General features: G+C 38.1%; 2 protein-coding genes across 2 annotated transcripts; both read right to left on the bottom strand.

The window, feature by feature from the left end:
* LOC144436060 (protein SSUH2 homolog) lies at positions 1-4491 on the bottom strand. Its single transcript, XM_078124717.1, has 8 exons — positions 4372-4491; positions 3734-3794; positions 3020-3207; positions 2541-2635; positions 2168-2260; positions 1287-1392; positions 1026-1133; positions 1-147 (listed from the first exon to the last, which is right to left on the bottom strand). Exons 1-8 carry the CDS (start codon positions 4489-4491, stop codon positions 1-3), a joined length of 918 nt encoding a protein of 305 aa, XP_077980843.1.
* A 2298-nt stretch (positions 4492-6789) lies between these two features.
* LOC144436896 (cytochrome P450 1A1-like) lies at positions 6790-8965 on the bottom strand. The gene is made up of 2 exons (XM_078125758.1): positions 8842-8965; positions 6790-8294 (listed from the first exon to the last, which is right to left on the bottom strand). Exons 1-2 carry the CDS (start codon positions 8963-8965, stop codon positions 6790-6792), a joined length of 1629 nt encoding a protein of 542 aa, XP_077981884.1.
* Between the last annotated feature and the right edge of the window lie 5592 nt (positions 8966-14557).

Below are 14557 nucleotides of genomic sequence, written 5' to 3'. Positions count from 1 at the left end.
TCAGAGGATATTACATCCATAACACGTTGTCTGAGGGTACTTTGGACAATGTATTCGCTGTTCATAGCCGTATACCCAGTACCGACTAGCCTTGCTTTTCCACGTCCAATGAATCTCTGTCACCGGAACTGCCCGAAGAGTGTGTCGCTAAAAGAGAAAATGGGAAATTTTCCATAGTTTAGTAATCAATAAATTTAAATTAAATTTCTTGTAAATTCTCGCCATTTACAGTAAAATAGTTTGTTTATTATTTGCGTTGCTATGGTTTACTGATTGCAATTGTTTTTCGGGATTTATGATTTTCGCCTGTTTCTTTTGTTTGTTTGTTTGTTTGTTTGTTTGTTAGTTGTCTTATTGTTTGTTACCAGAATATCTGAAAAGATTAGGGGTAGATTTCTATGAAACTGTTTGGAAAGATTTTGTGGGAAAATGAATAATTTTATTAGATTTGTATGGAAATCCGATTCAGAGTCTGGACTTTAGTGAAACCATGGCGTTACTAGCTAGCAACATTCATCGAGCGCTAACCTCTGAGGGCGCCATCGGAGTTAGCAGTGGTCTGAGAGGTACTAGTATGCTCTCCGCCAAGTGCTCTATTGAAGACTCAACTCTTTGCCTAGTGCGGCAAGTGACATGTTCACACGATATGTATAAACTGAATGCAGTGACCTTCATTCAGTAGACAACTGGATTCTGGAGAATGGCATTAAAGAAGAACAAAGGCGAGGCTAATTTTATCTTAGCTGCATATCTTTTCCCCAGAAATAATCGTTTTTACCAGTCCTGCATCGCGCAACCTGTCTGAAACTTAGTGTTAAAAATTGGCAAAGCTGGCTTAGGAGAGGCCTTCTGTGGACTTTGGCGAGACATTCTGGGAAACGAACAAAGTTAGGAGTTCCCCGACCTCCTCGTTGGACAAGGATTATTGATATAGGTACTCCAAACTTTGTGTCAACCCCAGTGTAAAGCTAAATAATAAATCAGCCTCACCTGTGAAACAAAGTGAAATAACTAAGACTGCTTACCTGCCGTATGATTCTTTCGTTGGTCGTGTACGATGACTTGTGTTTATCTACCAATGTCTTTGAACATTCATTCAGTCTTTGGTCCTCAGTAGTATTAAGTGGAGTCACCTGGGAAATCGGAGAAAAATATCAATGAGTCAACGAAATCGAAAATGGTTGCTTAGATACCTCAAGTTATCAACACAATCTTACTAATGACATGAAGTGTTAGCAGTCGACTAAAAGAAACATGTAAGGGGAACACAAATCTATTTTACTCACGTGTTTCTTTACATCTTGGAAAACTCTGTCTCCTGACGAATTACGAAATAATTCCTTTGGTAGGAGGGTAAGATGTTGGACTACGTCGTCTTCTGTGTGGTTGACACTGGTCATGCAGAAATAATTAATATGAAAAGTTAACATATTTTTGCATTTGCTGTGTCTGACTCCTGCATTCTTAACAGTGGTAGCGGTGGTGGTGGTGATGGTAGTAGTAGTATAAGTAGTAGTAGTAGTAGTAGTAGTAGTAGTAGTAGTAGTAGTGGTGGTGGTGGTGGTGGTGGTGAAGGTATGAGTAGTAATAGGAGTGGTGGTGGTGGTGTTAGTGGTAGTAGTAGTAGTAGTAGTAGTAGGAATAGTGGTGGTGATGGTGGTGGTAGTAGTAGTAGTAGTAGTAGTAGTAGTAGTAGTAGTAGTAGTAGTAGTAGTAGTAGTGGTAGTGGTGGTGGTGGTGGTGGTGGTGGTGGTGGTGGTGGTGAAGGTATGAGTAGTAATAGGAGTGGTGGTGGTGGTGTTAGTGGTAGTAGTAGTAGTAGTAGTAGTAATAGTGGTGGTGATGGTGGTGGTAGTAGTAGTAGTAGTAGTAGTAGTAGTAGTAGTAGTAGTAGTAGTAATAATAATAGTGGTGGTGATGGTGGTGGTGATGTTGGTTGTGGTGGTGGTAGTAGTAGTAGTAGTAATAGTGGTGGTGGTGGTGGTGGTGGTAGTGGTGGTGGTAGTAGTAGTAGTAGTAGTAATAGTGGTGGTGATGGTGGTGGTGGTGGTAGTAGTAGTAGTAGTGGTGGTGGTGGTGGTCATGTTAAAATGGCATCATACTTAATATATGTAAGGTACAGTGTGTCATGGTTTGGCGTAAAGAGAAAATAGTTTAGGACACTTACAAGTTAACTTTGAGTAAAACAAACCACTTCAACTTCTTATAGCCTTTGCAGTCTGGACATTTGAGGTGACCACAATTATTACATTTGGCACATCTACAAGATAGTAACAATTGAAATTAATATGAATTATACATGTAAAGTAACGAGAAAGTGGACAGATAGACCTAAGAGATATATAGACAGCTACAGTTACTAAACATGCACACCGGGACACATTGTCACATACAAGAAGTTCGTTGGAAATTTTGCAAACTAGGTACCTGCATACCAAATCTGATATGATATTCCAATTAATTCCAAGGGATGTTGATTGGTTGTTTGACTGATTGTGATAGATTTGTGTAGATTGATTTTATAAATCTTTATTACTTACTTGAGTCTCCCAGATCCAGAACATGTGGTACACATCTTAGCAATGCCTTTATTTGTGTATGTCACACCATTTCCCAGACATTTTTCACACCGTTTCTTTACAATGAAAATAAAATAATCGTTGAAATCGTGAAATGACATATATACAATGGCACTCTCCACAGCCCTGGATACCCGTACTTCTATAACCCCCTCCCCAGGCTGGTAGAATGGTGGGAAGGCGAGGTACCTATAATCACAGATAACTAACACATACTTATCTGTGATATAACATAGAAGTCTCTTTCAATGAGGAACAATGAATATGGTAATATAAAAGTTGTGTCATACAGACTATACTACTGCAGTAATCAATATTCCTAACCCCCCCCCATCAACTCTACCATGAAACATCCATATTTTTTAACTATAAATATAAATTTTGACATATGAGTGAAAATTGCAGAAAGAAAAAAGAAAAGAGCTACATTTTGTTCTCACCGTGCCTGTTCCATCACAATCATTGCATTTGATAAGTCCAACTCCTGTACACGTGTGGCACACCTTGATCGTCTCGGTATGGGGTACTTTGACTTCCTTGATTTGGTCAACGAATTCTTGATCAGCGGTGACGTCTATGGTCCATGGAAGAGGTGGTCTACCATTGGACGAACTGTCAACTATACCTCCTGAGGATACAGGAATATAGAAACAATGGGTACAAGAAAGTAAGACATGTAAGATACACTGTGGAGACGAAAGTGGATTTCTCGCCAGTGTTACTATACATCAATACTGTATTGTCGACAACGACAAGAACATACAGCGATCATGCCCCCCCCCCCGACCCTAAATACAAGCAACAGTTCACATTTTTGCAAATGACACTTCATAGATGATTTGTACTTGGACGTGCACCAAATATAATTACCAGTACTTGAGACGTTTTCATTGACCGTACAGTAAGGATATCGAGTGAAGGCAACAAGACTTGACGATTCAAGACAAGATCCACACAAGGCAAAGCAAGGCAAGGTAAGGTAACAACACAACACAACACAACACAACACAACACAACACAACACAACACAACACAACACAGCACAGCACAACACAACAATAAGAAGGGCAATGCAAGGCAAACAAGTCAAGTCAAGTCAAGTCAAGTCAAGTCAATCAGAACGAACTGAACAGAACAGAGGATAACATTCGTACCTGTGAATGCTTCACTGGACCAGTCAGTTTGCCTAGTTTCTGAAAACGTTTCAAGGGTGTACTGAAATGACAAGAATTTAGTTTTAAGGATTACACACACAGTAACATATATCTCATCAACACAAGTTAACATATTATTATGCAATACTGACGATAACAACAATTATGATAATAGTAATTACTATTGTAACAATAAACTCAACAGCCCTACTGTGAAGAGAACAATATACATTTTAGCTATGATAATAATCTATCATTTTATTGGCCAGAGTACATTTTTATCACATTTAAGTTTTTTTTAAAATTCTACCTTGTTGTTACACATGGGATATAGGTATCCATGTTCTCTTTATCGTTGAATTCCTTGCCCTTGAATTAAGTTAAATTTGCATTCCCACATCTTCTTAACTCTATGCAACTATAGTACTTACAATATATGATTTACCATCTTTGAAATGAACTCTATGGTCAGTTACAGCTATTGCGTTTGTCTGTTACTCTTAAAAGTTTTATGTGTCGGCCTTGCAGGTCAAAGTTCAAAGAAGCGCTACCCATTACAAGTACATACTTAGTGAAATAAATGCCCAAGGACATCTTTGAAACAAAATTAGTAGACATTCCAATGAAAGATAACTTACATGCAATCCATAGGCCGATATGATATTATTTAGGTTCATATGTTTTGCAGCCGATTTCCCATAACAAGTTTGACTGCTAGCATAATCTAGTAACACCTGCCGTGCTGCTTCACTGGTCATGGTTGGTGCGCTGTAGGTAAATCGGTGTTTCTGTCAATGTTTGTCTGCACAATATATACAACCAACATTATTATGAGAGCATAGACATGATTTCATTTACTTCTCACATGTTTTGTTACAAATTAAAACAAACACAATAAAGACACTAATAACGCACACATACGCACGTGAAATATTATATCCTATCTCAAGGTGAACACAAATAAACAGGTTTGTGTTTCAATCTTCCTTGTCTCATCCGACGAGGTGGGTGGGTGGATGGGTGGGGTGGGGGTAAATTGCGTCGGAATTAGCCAAGCAAAAGGAAGGGCGAGACTAAGCACAATTTCCCCAAATGTTACACCTTGAAAAAATACATATACGAAATTAAATGACAGCATACCTTGCTAAATTGATCTCATTTGCAGTACTACCATATATCGAAGTCGGTCTTGATTGTGACGTTGGTGGCGTCAGATCTGAGAGGAAATGGTTAATATTATATGATGTATATTGCCCTAGTGCGTGCATGTGTTATGTGTTATGTGTTATGTGTTATGTGTTATTAATTTTATTACACTGGCCACTCATTCATCCAATCATTCACATGTCCACTCATCGTTCATCACCATTCGTCATCGATAGAACATTTCCCTTTCATGGTACATTTCCAAATTGTACTTCTAGATAACAGTTGAATGCGGACATGACTTTATTTGTAGGAGCTGGAGTGACCCTCATTTGTAATTATGTTCATTCAACTTCTGGAATCTCACTTTAGTAACCTTGAGACTAAAAGTAACTGGGATTTTTTTTAAGAAAGAGGTTGACATTTTCCTTTACAAAGCTAAAGATTAAAAACAAGCTCAAAAAATTCGAAAATTGTAAGCCTAAAAAATCTCCCATGGGACTGTAAAAGTCTGTGTATCAACCATAATACGAGCCGTGTGTTCTAGCGCCTTCCACTTCCACTGCATATCTACTTCTCATCATCATGGCAACTCTTTGCAAGTAAACATTTAGTAGATGAATGAAAAAGCTGATGATCTAATTTATGCGATGAATTTCAGCTTTAGTTTTCCATACACATTTGGAGTGAGTAGGATTAGGGAACTCGTCAGTACTGTGCTATTCTCCTTCGTTAGTGACAGGGTACAAGGGTGTTTAAATTTGGATTAAGTTTGCAAACGTGAACTACCATGTACTTAAAGTCAGGGAATTATGTGAATGAAGCGACAGCAACACAGTTGATGCTGTTTTGAATCAGGTGTATTTTTTCAAAAAGGGAATGAGAGAAAGGAAAGTAGAGAATCAAAGTATCATTGAAGTAGATATCTTTCTTTATTCCAATAATATGTGGAACTTATATCTCCGTTTATTATTGAAGAAGAGTATATAGTTACTTAGAACGAATAAAGAGGGCCATGTGAGCCATAACAAAATATCTTGGAAAGACACTGTAGGCATGTAACATGAATAGAAAATATGGAATGTCAACCATACTCTAAAGACACAGTAGACAGCTTATGTAACATGCATATAAAACATGTCAAATGTCACCCCATACTCTATGCTCCATGTCCCTGACCCCTGTTGCCCTGACCTTATCGATCATACATGTTTATTTGCTTTGTGGAGGTTGTAGCTTGTCCTGTGTTTTGCGAAAGAGTAGTTAGTTGCCATAAATCATATGATTGAAATTTCTGCGTTTGTCAACAAGCATTATATTGCGAGAAAAACAATTTGAAAGTCATCCAACCATGTTCTTGCAGACTCAATTCTTAGATCTTCCCGGCCAAATAGTGTTGGCCAAATAGTGTAAATGTTGTAACAGGGATGGATAAACAGGTTATTATCCATTCAATAAAATAAACACATATATGCCTAGTAACAAGACCACACCCATAGCAACAGTCAAATAATGGTATGTTTTGCAAATATAACAACATCGATGGATAGGCAAGTGAATAAACATTCAGAAAATGGACACATATGTGCCTAGCAACAAGGCCACGCAATAACACGTAATAACGTGTAGAAAAACATTGAGATAAAAACAAAAAATGTTCATAGCAACAATGGACACACCTATAGCAATAACCAAGCAGCATTCTCTAATGCAAAGATTACATCAGCTATTGGTGTGAACTAACTTCCTGTGACAGCAGTATATACTACCAATCAAACTCTGACAAGTTAAATCGTTTATTATTTATACTGTACCAGTTGTGCTACAACGCCATTTGGCACATTTACACATTATATCATTTTACTTTGTAGTTTGTTATGTCGTTGGCTCTTTTTTTGTCTCGTGGTGGATTATTTCTTCGACGTAGACGCAACCCTTTCACTTGTTAACACGCTGTATCTCTCCGCATTTAATGTAAGACCATCAAAGGAAAACTTCAATTTTGGCTCGTCTCCTTGCATACATTCAAATCTACACTTATGTAACCACACAGCAACAAACAAAAATAGCTCCATTTGCGCCAACTTCTCTCCCAGACAACGACGTGCTCCCATTGAAAATACGGCTACTTTATTTGTCAGCCTTCTGTTCAGTTGAGAACCATCATTTGTAAGGAAACGTTCTGGAATGAACTTGTCAGGTTCAATCCATTCTGCACCATCATGGTCTGAAGACCAAAGATTCGTTATAATAGGTGTGCCATTCGGGATATGATATCCAAAAAGTGTTGTGTCTTTGATAGTACTGTGGTAAAGTCCCAGCGGAACCATCGATGCATGGCGGAGAACTTCGTGGAGACAAGAATCAACAAGCGGCAGTCTTGAACGATCATCTAAAGTCGGAGGCCGATCATGACCCACAACTCTGTGCAGTTCATCGCCTAATCGTTTTTGAACTTCTGGATACACAAGCATATAGCAGATAAAGACATGGAGCGTCTTCCCAACGGTATCAAATCCGGCTCTGATGAGAGAAACGATCATGTGACTAATCTCACTAGTATGATGTAAAGCATCACTTAATTGAATATGAGACTTATCTCTGCGGGTTTGTTCGTCACTTGGCATAGCCTGTCGCATCAAATCTACCATGTCCATCTTAGCCTGCGGTTGAGGGTTTCGAAGATGTTCAGTTACGTTTTCTTCAATGAAAGTCAGGATATTGTGTATTTGATCTCTCCTTTTCGATTGACTGGGATGGGATGACCAGCTTGTAGGCAAAATAGCCTTAATAGAACCAATACCAGTCAAACGCTGTACCGTCAACTCACCCAAAACGAGACCCCGGAAATACATATCATCATACGAGAAAGATTTACTGAAGCAAACGTTACATAGAATATTGGCAACTCCAACATGAATGATTTCAAAAGGGTCATATACGCCGCCATTACTCATACAATCTACAATTGCGAGTGCCTGTCTGGTTATTACTTCTTCAATCCCACGAATGTTCTCAACAAGACATCTCTGCAAAGCTGTGTACACAAGTTTTCGCAAGAATCTACCTTCTTGGGAGTAATTTGAAAACACTAAGTCTAGTTTCCTGTCATGTTTCACATTCAAGTCAGGAAAGTCAGGTCGCCCAGAAAATGTAAGCACTTGTTTGACCAAAGCTTCGTGTAGTGCTCTATAACCATCTAGTACAACGACTGTCTGTGGTCCAAGTTTGATTTGATAGACGCTACCATATGTTCTTGCGAGTTCGTGAAGGTATAAGTACGCGGGTGGTTTTATGGAGAATAAACTACCAATATATGGCCAACCCCATGGACCAGGTGGACTGGGTTGTCGGTCGATGCTTTGTGTTCTACGCCGAATTATTGTCAGGAGAACGATAAACAATGTAATAAACACTGTCGTGAACCCAAAGACGGTAACAACTGAGTTTGATATCACCAGTAACATGATGGTATGAATCACTTGCCAAGTCCAATGGTATCAACAAGGAGCTCTGCAACAAGTGACTGTGTATAAGAAGGGTTGAACTGACTGTACGTCCTAATTTCAACTCTCATTGGCTCAGGTCACGTAGGCCTTTATTTATGATGGGTCACGTGAATTTTATTGACAATCATTTGCGTGGAGATAAAAAAAATGTCACGGACCGTTGAATTTCCTGCCCTTCTTCCTTGCTTTGAGAACAGTGCCTCTTAATTCCTGCCTTATCAAATATGCGAGTTATTCCTTGCTTTGTATATTTTATTTTCATTTTTTAGGAAAAACACGATATATATATATATATATATATATATATATATATATATATATATATATATATATATATATATATATATATATATATATATAATATATACATACATACATACATACATACATACATACATACATACATACATACATACATACATACATACATACACACATACATCACAAACTTACTGTCGAAACCGAGAGTGTCATAACCTGGTGGAGGTTCTAGATCTGCATTACCGCCTGGCGGCGTAACTACCTCTGGAGGAATCTGAACTGTCAGTTCAAACTCTTCATCGTGTGCTGACATCATTGTGGCTGAAATATAAAAATCAAATACATGTAATAATATGTGTGCATATATATATATATATATATATATATATATATATATATATATATATATATATATATATATATATATATATATATATATATATATATATATATATATAACGTAATATTGCAGTGTAGTTCTTGTTAATCCTTGGAAATGCCTGGTTGAATGAGATGTTCTAGACCGTTGGACGACTTACTTTACAAAATGCTGTTGAACCGAGTGACTGACTAGACTGGCTGTGTGGCTGGCATACTCCAACCGCTTTTCTTATGATTTTTACATAATGGTTTAACTTAAAACCACTTCTCGTTGAACTTATTGACAGAATAAACAGCTGACTGGATGACTTATTTGCATGTCCACCAGTTCACTTCCTCACCGATTCGTCTAAACACATACGCTTACACATTATCACACACGTACGAAACCAATCTATGCTACATAGACACACACACACGCATTCTCCCTATACGTGCGTTTCTCTATGCATCTATCTAAAAAGGCTGTGGCGTTTTTATTTTCGGTGACTGCAATTTATATATATATTAATCTAATAAAGTAGAATTTTGAAATAAAATTTTGAGGGTAATGAAAGGTTCGACCATCGATTAAGTTATTATAAGTAATATGTTCTATCGTGTATCAAGTCCGTATATGAATTGATGCACGACCCTGTTCATTTTTAGCCTAGAGTCAAGTCCTAGTAATTCTCTCTGCTAGTTAATGTTGAAAAGACGGAGGCTTTGATATGGACTGATCCTTAATCTTTGGCAAAGTTAAAATCTCTCCAATTTGCATTATGAAAGCTTGTTCCTGTTCCTCTTGAAATAATAAAACAATATTGGGGTTCACCAGCTTCCCTTCATATTTCCGAGGCGTGTCTACGTTGGTTGCTAAAGAACTACCAAGCATCCAGCGTCAACTCCAGCGAGATGAACCCAGTATAACCTTGGTTATCATTAGTTTCCCCTTCAGAGTATGCTCTATCTTACGTCATTGTGGACGTAGCCAAATCTCAATTTTGTCATATGTGTAATAAGTCTTTCAACTTGTAGCTTAGGCGTCTTATAATTTGTGGAATGCGCTGATGTTAACTTAAACTTGAACGTGTATAGGCGTAATACCTGAGAAAGTAGATCGCTTTCTTTGTATGATGTAAACAATGAGAGAATGGAAGAGAAGGCGCTCGAATATCCCCACATGGGAAGAGGGAAGAGATTCAACCATACTGGTCGTGCCAGATATGTGGATGTAACATTTTAGAGACGAACAAGAAAACAAAGTGAATGGGGAATAGACAGGGGCGGGTAGGGGGACAGAGGGAAACGATGAGTGGGACTGAGGGTGGGGCTCATGATGAGACACAGACAAAAAGAGAGGAGACCGCTCTAAAAACAGTCATACAAAACTTTGAAAATGTAATTAGGTGAATGTTTATATATATCGTACACATACCCTTGATGTTGAATTAGGCTCAACGTGCAAACTGAATACAACTTTAATGTACTGGGGTAATACAAGTTGAATGGGGAACGGCACAATAGGAGTCAACCTCATCTGAACCCCGTCACGACTTAATTCTTTTATCTTTACATTGTTTTGCTTTCCTAAGCAACTAACGATGTCATGCCTTGGAGAATCATAGAGCAACGTGTCAACCAGAATGCAACGTACGATATGGTACGAGATGATAAGAACGTTGGTTACCTGACCTCAACTGGTATTTTACCGATTCTTTACAGTACCGTGAACCCCCCCCCCCATCACACACACACACACACACACACACACACACACACACCACCACCACCACCACCACCACCACCACCACCACAACAACAACAACAACAACAACAATAACAACAACAACAACAACAGCAGCAGCAGCAACAACAAGTAGATCTTAAATTGTGTCGTGTTTCAATGAGTGTATACATTTATACGGTTATATTAATGTCTAAATACCATTAAAAAGTCATCACATTATCAAAATCGCCCTTGAATATCTCCCAATGTTATATTAGTGATCACCTGACGTCTTATGTAATATACTAGTAATATGCCACAACCTTTACGTCACTGTCTAAAACATAACTGCGAACTTAGGTTAAGCCTTGTCCGTAGACCCAGAACATCCATGCACAGCCCCGAATTATACACACAAGAGGTATGTAGATAAAATGAACTACAGACGCTACCAATAGTCGGATTATGTCTGTTTATAAATGCTCATAACTCGAGTCTAGCATGTAAAATATGATTCGTGCAGCATAATGCGATACATGATATCAACCATGGCGACTAAATCGTCAACAGACAGACATACAGACAGACAGACAGACAGACAGACAGACATACAGACAGACAGACGACAGACAGACAGACAGACATAATTTACATGAAAATGACCTGTAGTAGAGCTCAATTTGACAACTCAGCGGTGATATGCGTAACCCACAAAGTCATGGCAAGGGAAAATCTGTTCATTTAATCCTCTAATTAAAACGGTGACTACAATTGTGCCAATTCCTCCGCCGTTTCTACCCCCCCCCCCCCTTCACTTTGTACTGAGTGACCTGCTACCGAAACACTCACACCAAACGTCCGCGTCGCTATATGAATACACATAAATAACAGTATGCTGGAATGTGAGTACATCAGATAAATAAAGATGAGGGTTAACCGGGGGTTAACATGACATGATTTTTCTATATTAAAATTGGAACTACGAAAATGCGAATTTAAATTTAAAAAGTAACAAATTTCTCACCGATTTTGTCGACGTGGCTAGGTAATTTATGATTCGTTCACCTGCTGTGGTAGAAGTGAAATACCGGTACCAGTAACACCGATCTTTTTCAAATGTTATAGCTAGTCACAGTTGTGTGTTTTGGGTGAGGTTGAAATCAGGTAACCTTTGAACTTTAATACGTTATCATAGTTAACGTTTTACTACACCATTAAAATGAACAAGGACTTTGTGAAGTCCAGAAAAAAATTATGTACCAGAGACGGGCACACGGGATGCAGTCGTTGAAAGTGATTTTGTTGTCACCCACAAATTATCCACCTAGCCAACGTATCTTTACTTTCACGTGTGTAAATGTATCTCCAGTTTCCACCTTGATTCCTCATCACGGTTTATACCGGTAAACAACTGGTGACGTATCTACACGATGTACCAGAAACCGTATTACCTTTTAGGCAGTTGTATGTAAATGACACTCTACACTGGTGTACCAATAGAGGTGGAGAGAAAGGGGCAATTAACATAACGCCAGGGGTACATCCACCTCTAAATGCATTATATATTAAATTTTAATAAAATTTAACTTAAAGAATTATACCATTTTTTACTGTAGTCAAGTTGCCACAACTCTTACATTTAAATGCAAGCAATGCTCTTATACTTTCATTTCAAAATATGTTTTGCAACGTTTTACGCATACATGTACCTAAAAACGAACACACGCACAAACATATCCCCACCCATCCCATCCCGACACACACTTTTAGTCTATGCGTAGAGACATTACTCGGTAACTAGCTGCCATGACGCGTGACTCTGACTCATAGTCAGGTTGATCATGTAGGTACTTCAAATATCCAAAGGGCACACATACAACTTATTCTAGTTTTCATTACCAAGGAATGTTTATTACCTCTGTTCGAAGTCCGTATGACTAAAGGGATAATCTTGTTAGACTCATCGTATTCACGTTTACTGTACTTGTCTTGTACACAATCTGTGGATAACAGACAGTCTGTGGTTTGGTATATAGGTCGGACATTGGCCTTCCTCCTCAGGATCAGCGGTTCGCTTCCCATAAAAACCCTGGCTGTTATCTTTTGTTTTGTTGCGATTAGAAAATAATGCTGTCATACGTCCATCGCTTTCATGGCGTATAAATATATTTAGTGACTTGAAAGCTTCCTCAGAAACAACATTTTGTATTTTTGAACAGTTAAGCTTATTAATAAAACAAACTAGAGTTAGGGATTTTCAACAAGAACACATCTCACACATTTCATGACATTTTCACTCCAATTAATCATTCATACAGAGCTACACAAAGTACCAGGAATGATCTAAATATTCCAATAGGGCTAAGCATATGACGTGACAATTTACCAGTAAGTTTGTAGGTTCAAACTTTAAACTTTAGAATAGCATACCAGTAGATATAAGAAATATTCACTGTGGTCGGAATGCAAACAATATCTACAATTTCCAGCTAGTTTCGTCACCAGTAGACAACTTGTTAATTTCTTTTCATATCCTTTCATGTATGAAAATTTATATGTATGCGCTCTTGACTGTATCTATATTATTGTAACTGAATATACAGTTTTGGAACAGCCTAGATATAACATTTTGTCTAAATTTGAAAATATGTTTACAGGTTTTGGACTTGATTAGTTGCTATTCAACTACCTCTAATTATCCCCTTTGCCTATTAGCGTGTAATCATTTATATTAATTTTATACATTCTGGGAATAAATGAACATAAATCATATTTACGATGACTGAGTGATGAATGTTTGATTTCATCCATCTGACCAATACCTCAATCACCTCTTTCTCCCTCTTTAATGCCGGTACTAGAATTATCTGTTTCTGTATTTGGCATTAAGCATGGGTTTGCCCTTCCAGAGTCCAAAAAAAAAAGGCTGTGCAGAGAATTATTTCTGACTGAAATGATACCGTGACCGCGGTACTATATAGCGCCACCAACGTCAATTCCATGCGCTACTTACGCTGCCGTTGTTGATTACGTAATATGCAACATCAGCTGTTTGGCATATCCCCGGCAAGTATATACCCGCGATTCTAATATCGTAGATATCCAGTTGAAAGTAACATCACAGATTCAATCCAACTGACCCAATCTCCCAGGCACCATGTCTTCATAATCAATGGACAAGATACGCTACAACTAGGCTACCACTGGTACGCAAACTCGGTCGCCCTGGTCGACGAATCACTTTCACTAGTCGTGGTAAGTAAACAACAACCAGATCGCGTAATATTTTGCAATGTCATCGATACCTTGTTATAGTTTCCACGAAATGTTGAGGTCAATACCGAAATGTATGATAAAATAGAAAGTCATCTTGTGTGATTTTTGTCCCTAATTCTATGAATCAAGTCTGAGATAGACTTCGTCACGTATACTAGCTAAGGTAAACAGTAAGCCTTACAGTTCCCTACTCGGCCACACCTCAGACCTCTATCGTAGTGGTCTTAGGCCACACATGCAATATTGATTTAAGGCATAGCAATAGTAGGTATTCACATACGTGTACAGTGTTTATTATTATACCACGATTTCCTGTATGAGGCATGTTTAGTAAATAAAGATGCCCACATCACAATGAATGCCCATAGGTCTCAAATACACGTGTACAAGTTTAAATTTCTTGTCTATTTTTTGCCAAAGTTCACATACGTGATATGTCGACGCAAAAGGTCTCACGTAACAATTTACAATTACTTTTATTGTCTCTGCATACTTTTTCTCTCATTTACAATTTACTTTCTTTTTCACCCCTCTTTACTATTG

Source organism: Glandiceps talaboti, chromosome 6, assembly GCF_964340395.1.
Source record: "Glandiceps talaboti chromosome 6, keGlaTala1.1, whole genome shotgun sequence".
Classification (NCBI taxonomy): Eukaryota; Metazoa; Hemichordata; class Enteropneusta; family Spengelidae; genus Glandiceps; species Glandiceps talaboti.
This window is presented reverse-complemented; position numbering and strand designations above follow the sequence as displayed.

Coding starts and splice junctions, on each gene's coding strand:
- LOC144436060 (XM_078124717.1), bottom strand. CDS start 4,491: ATGACCAGTGAAGCAGCACGGCAGGTGTTACTAGATTATGCTAGCAGT. Junction 2,261..2,540: donor TCTGGATCTGGGAGACTCAA/GTAAGTAATAAA, acceptor ACTATCTTGTAG/ATGTGCCAAATGTAATAATT. Junction 1,134..1,286: donor TCCAAGATGTAAAGAAACAC/GTGAGTAAAATA, acceptor CCGATTTCCCAG/GTGACTCCACTTAATACTAC.
- LOC144436896 (XM_078125758.1), bottom strand. CDS start 8,965: ATGATGTCAGCACACGATGAAGAGTTTGAACTGACAGTTCAGATTCCT. Junction 8,295..8,841: donor TGACACTCTCGGTTTCGACA/GTAAGTTTGTGA, acceptor GGTTCACGACAG/TGTTTATTACATTGTTTATC.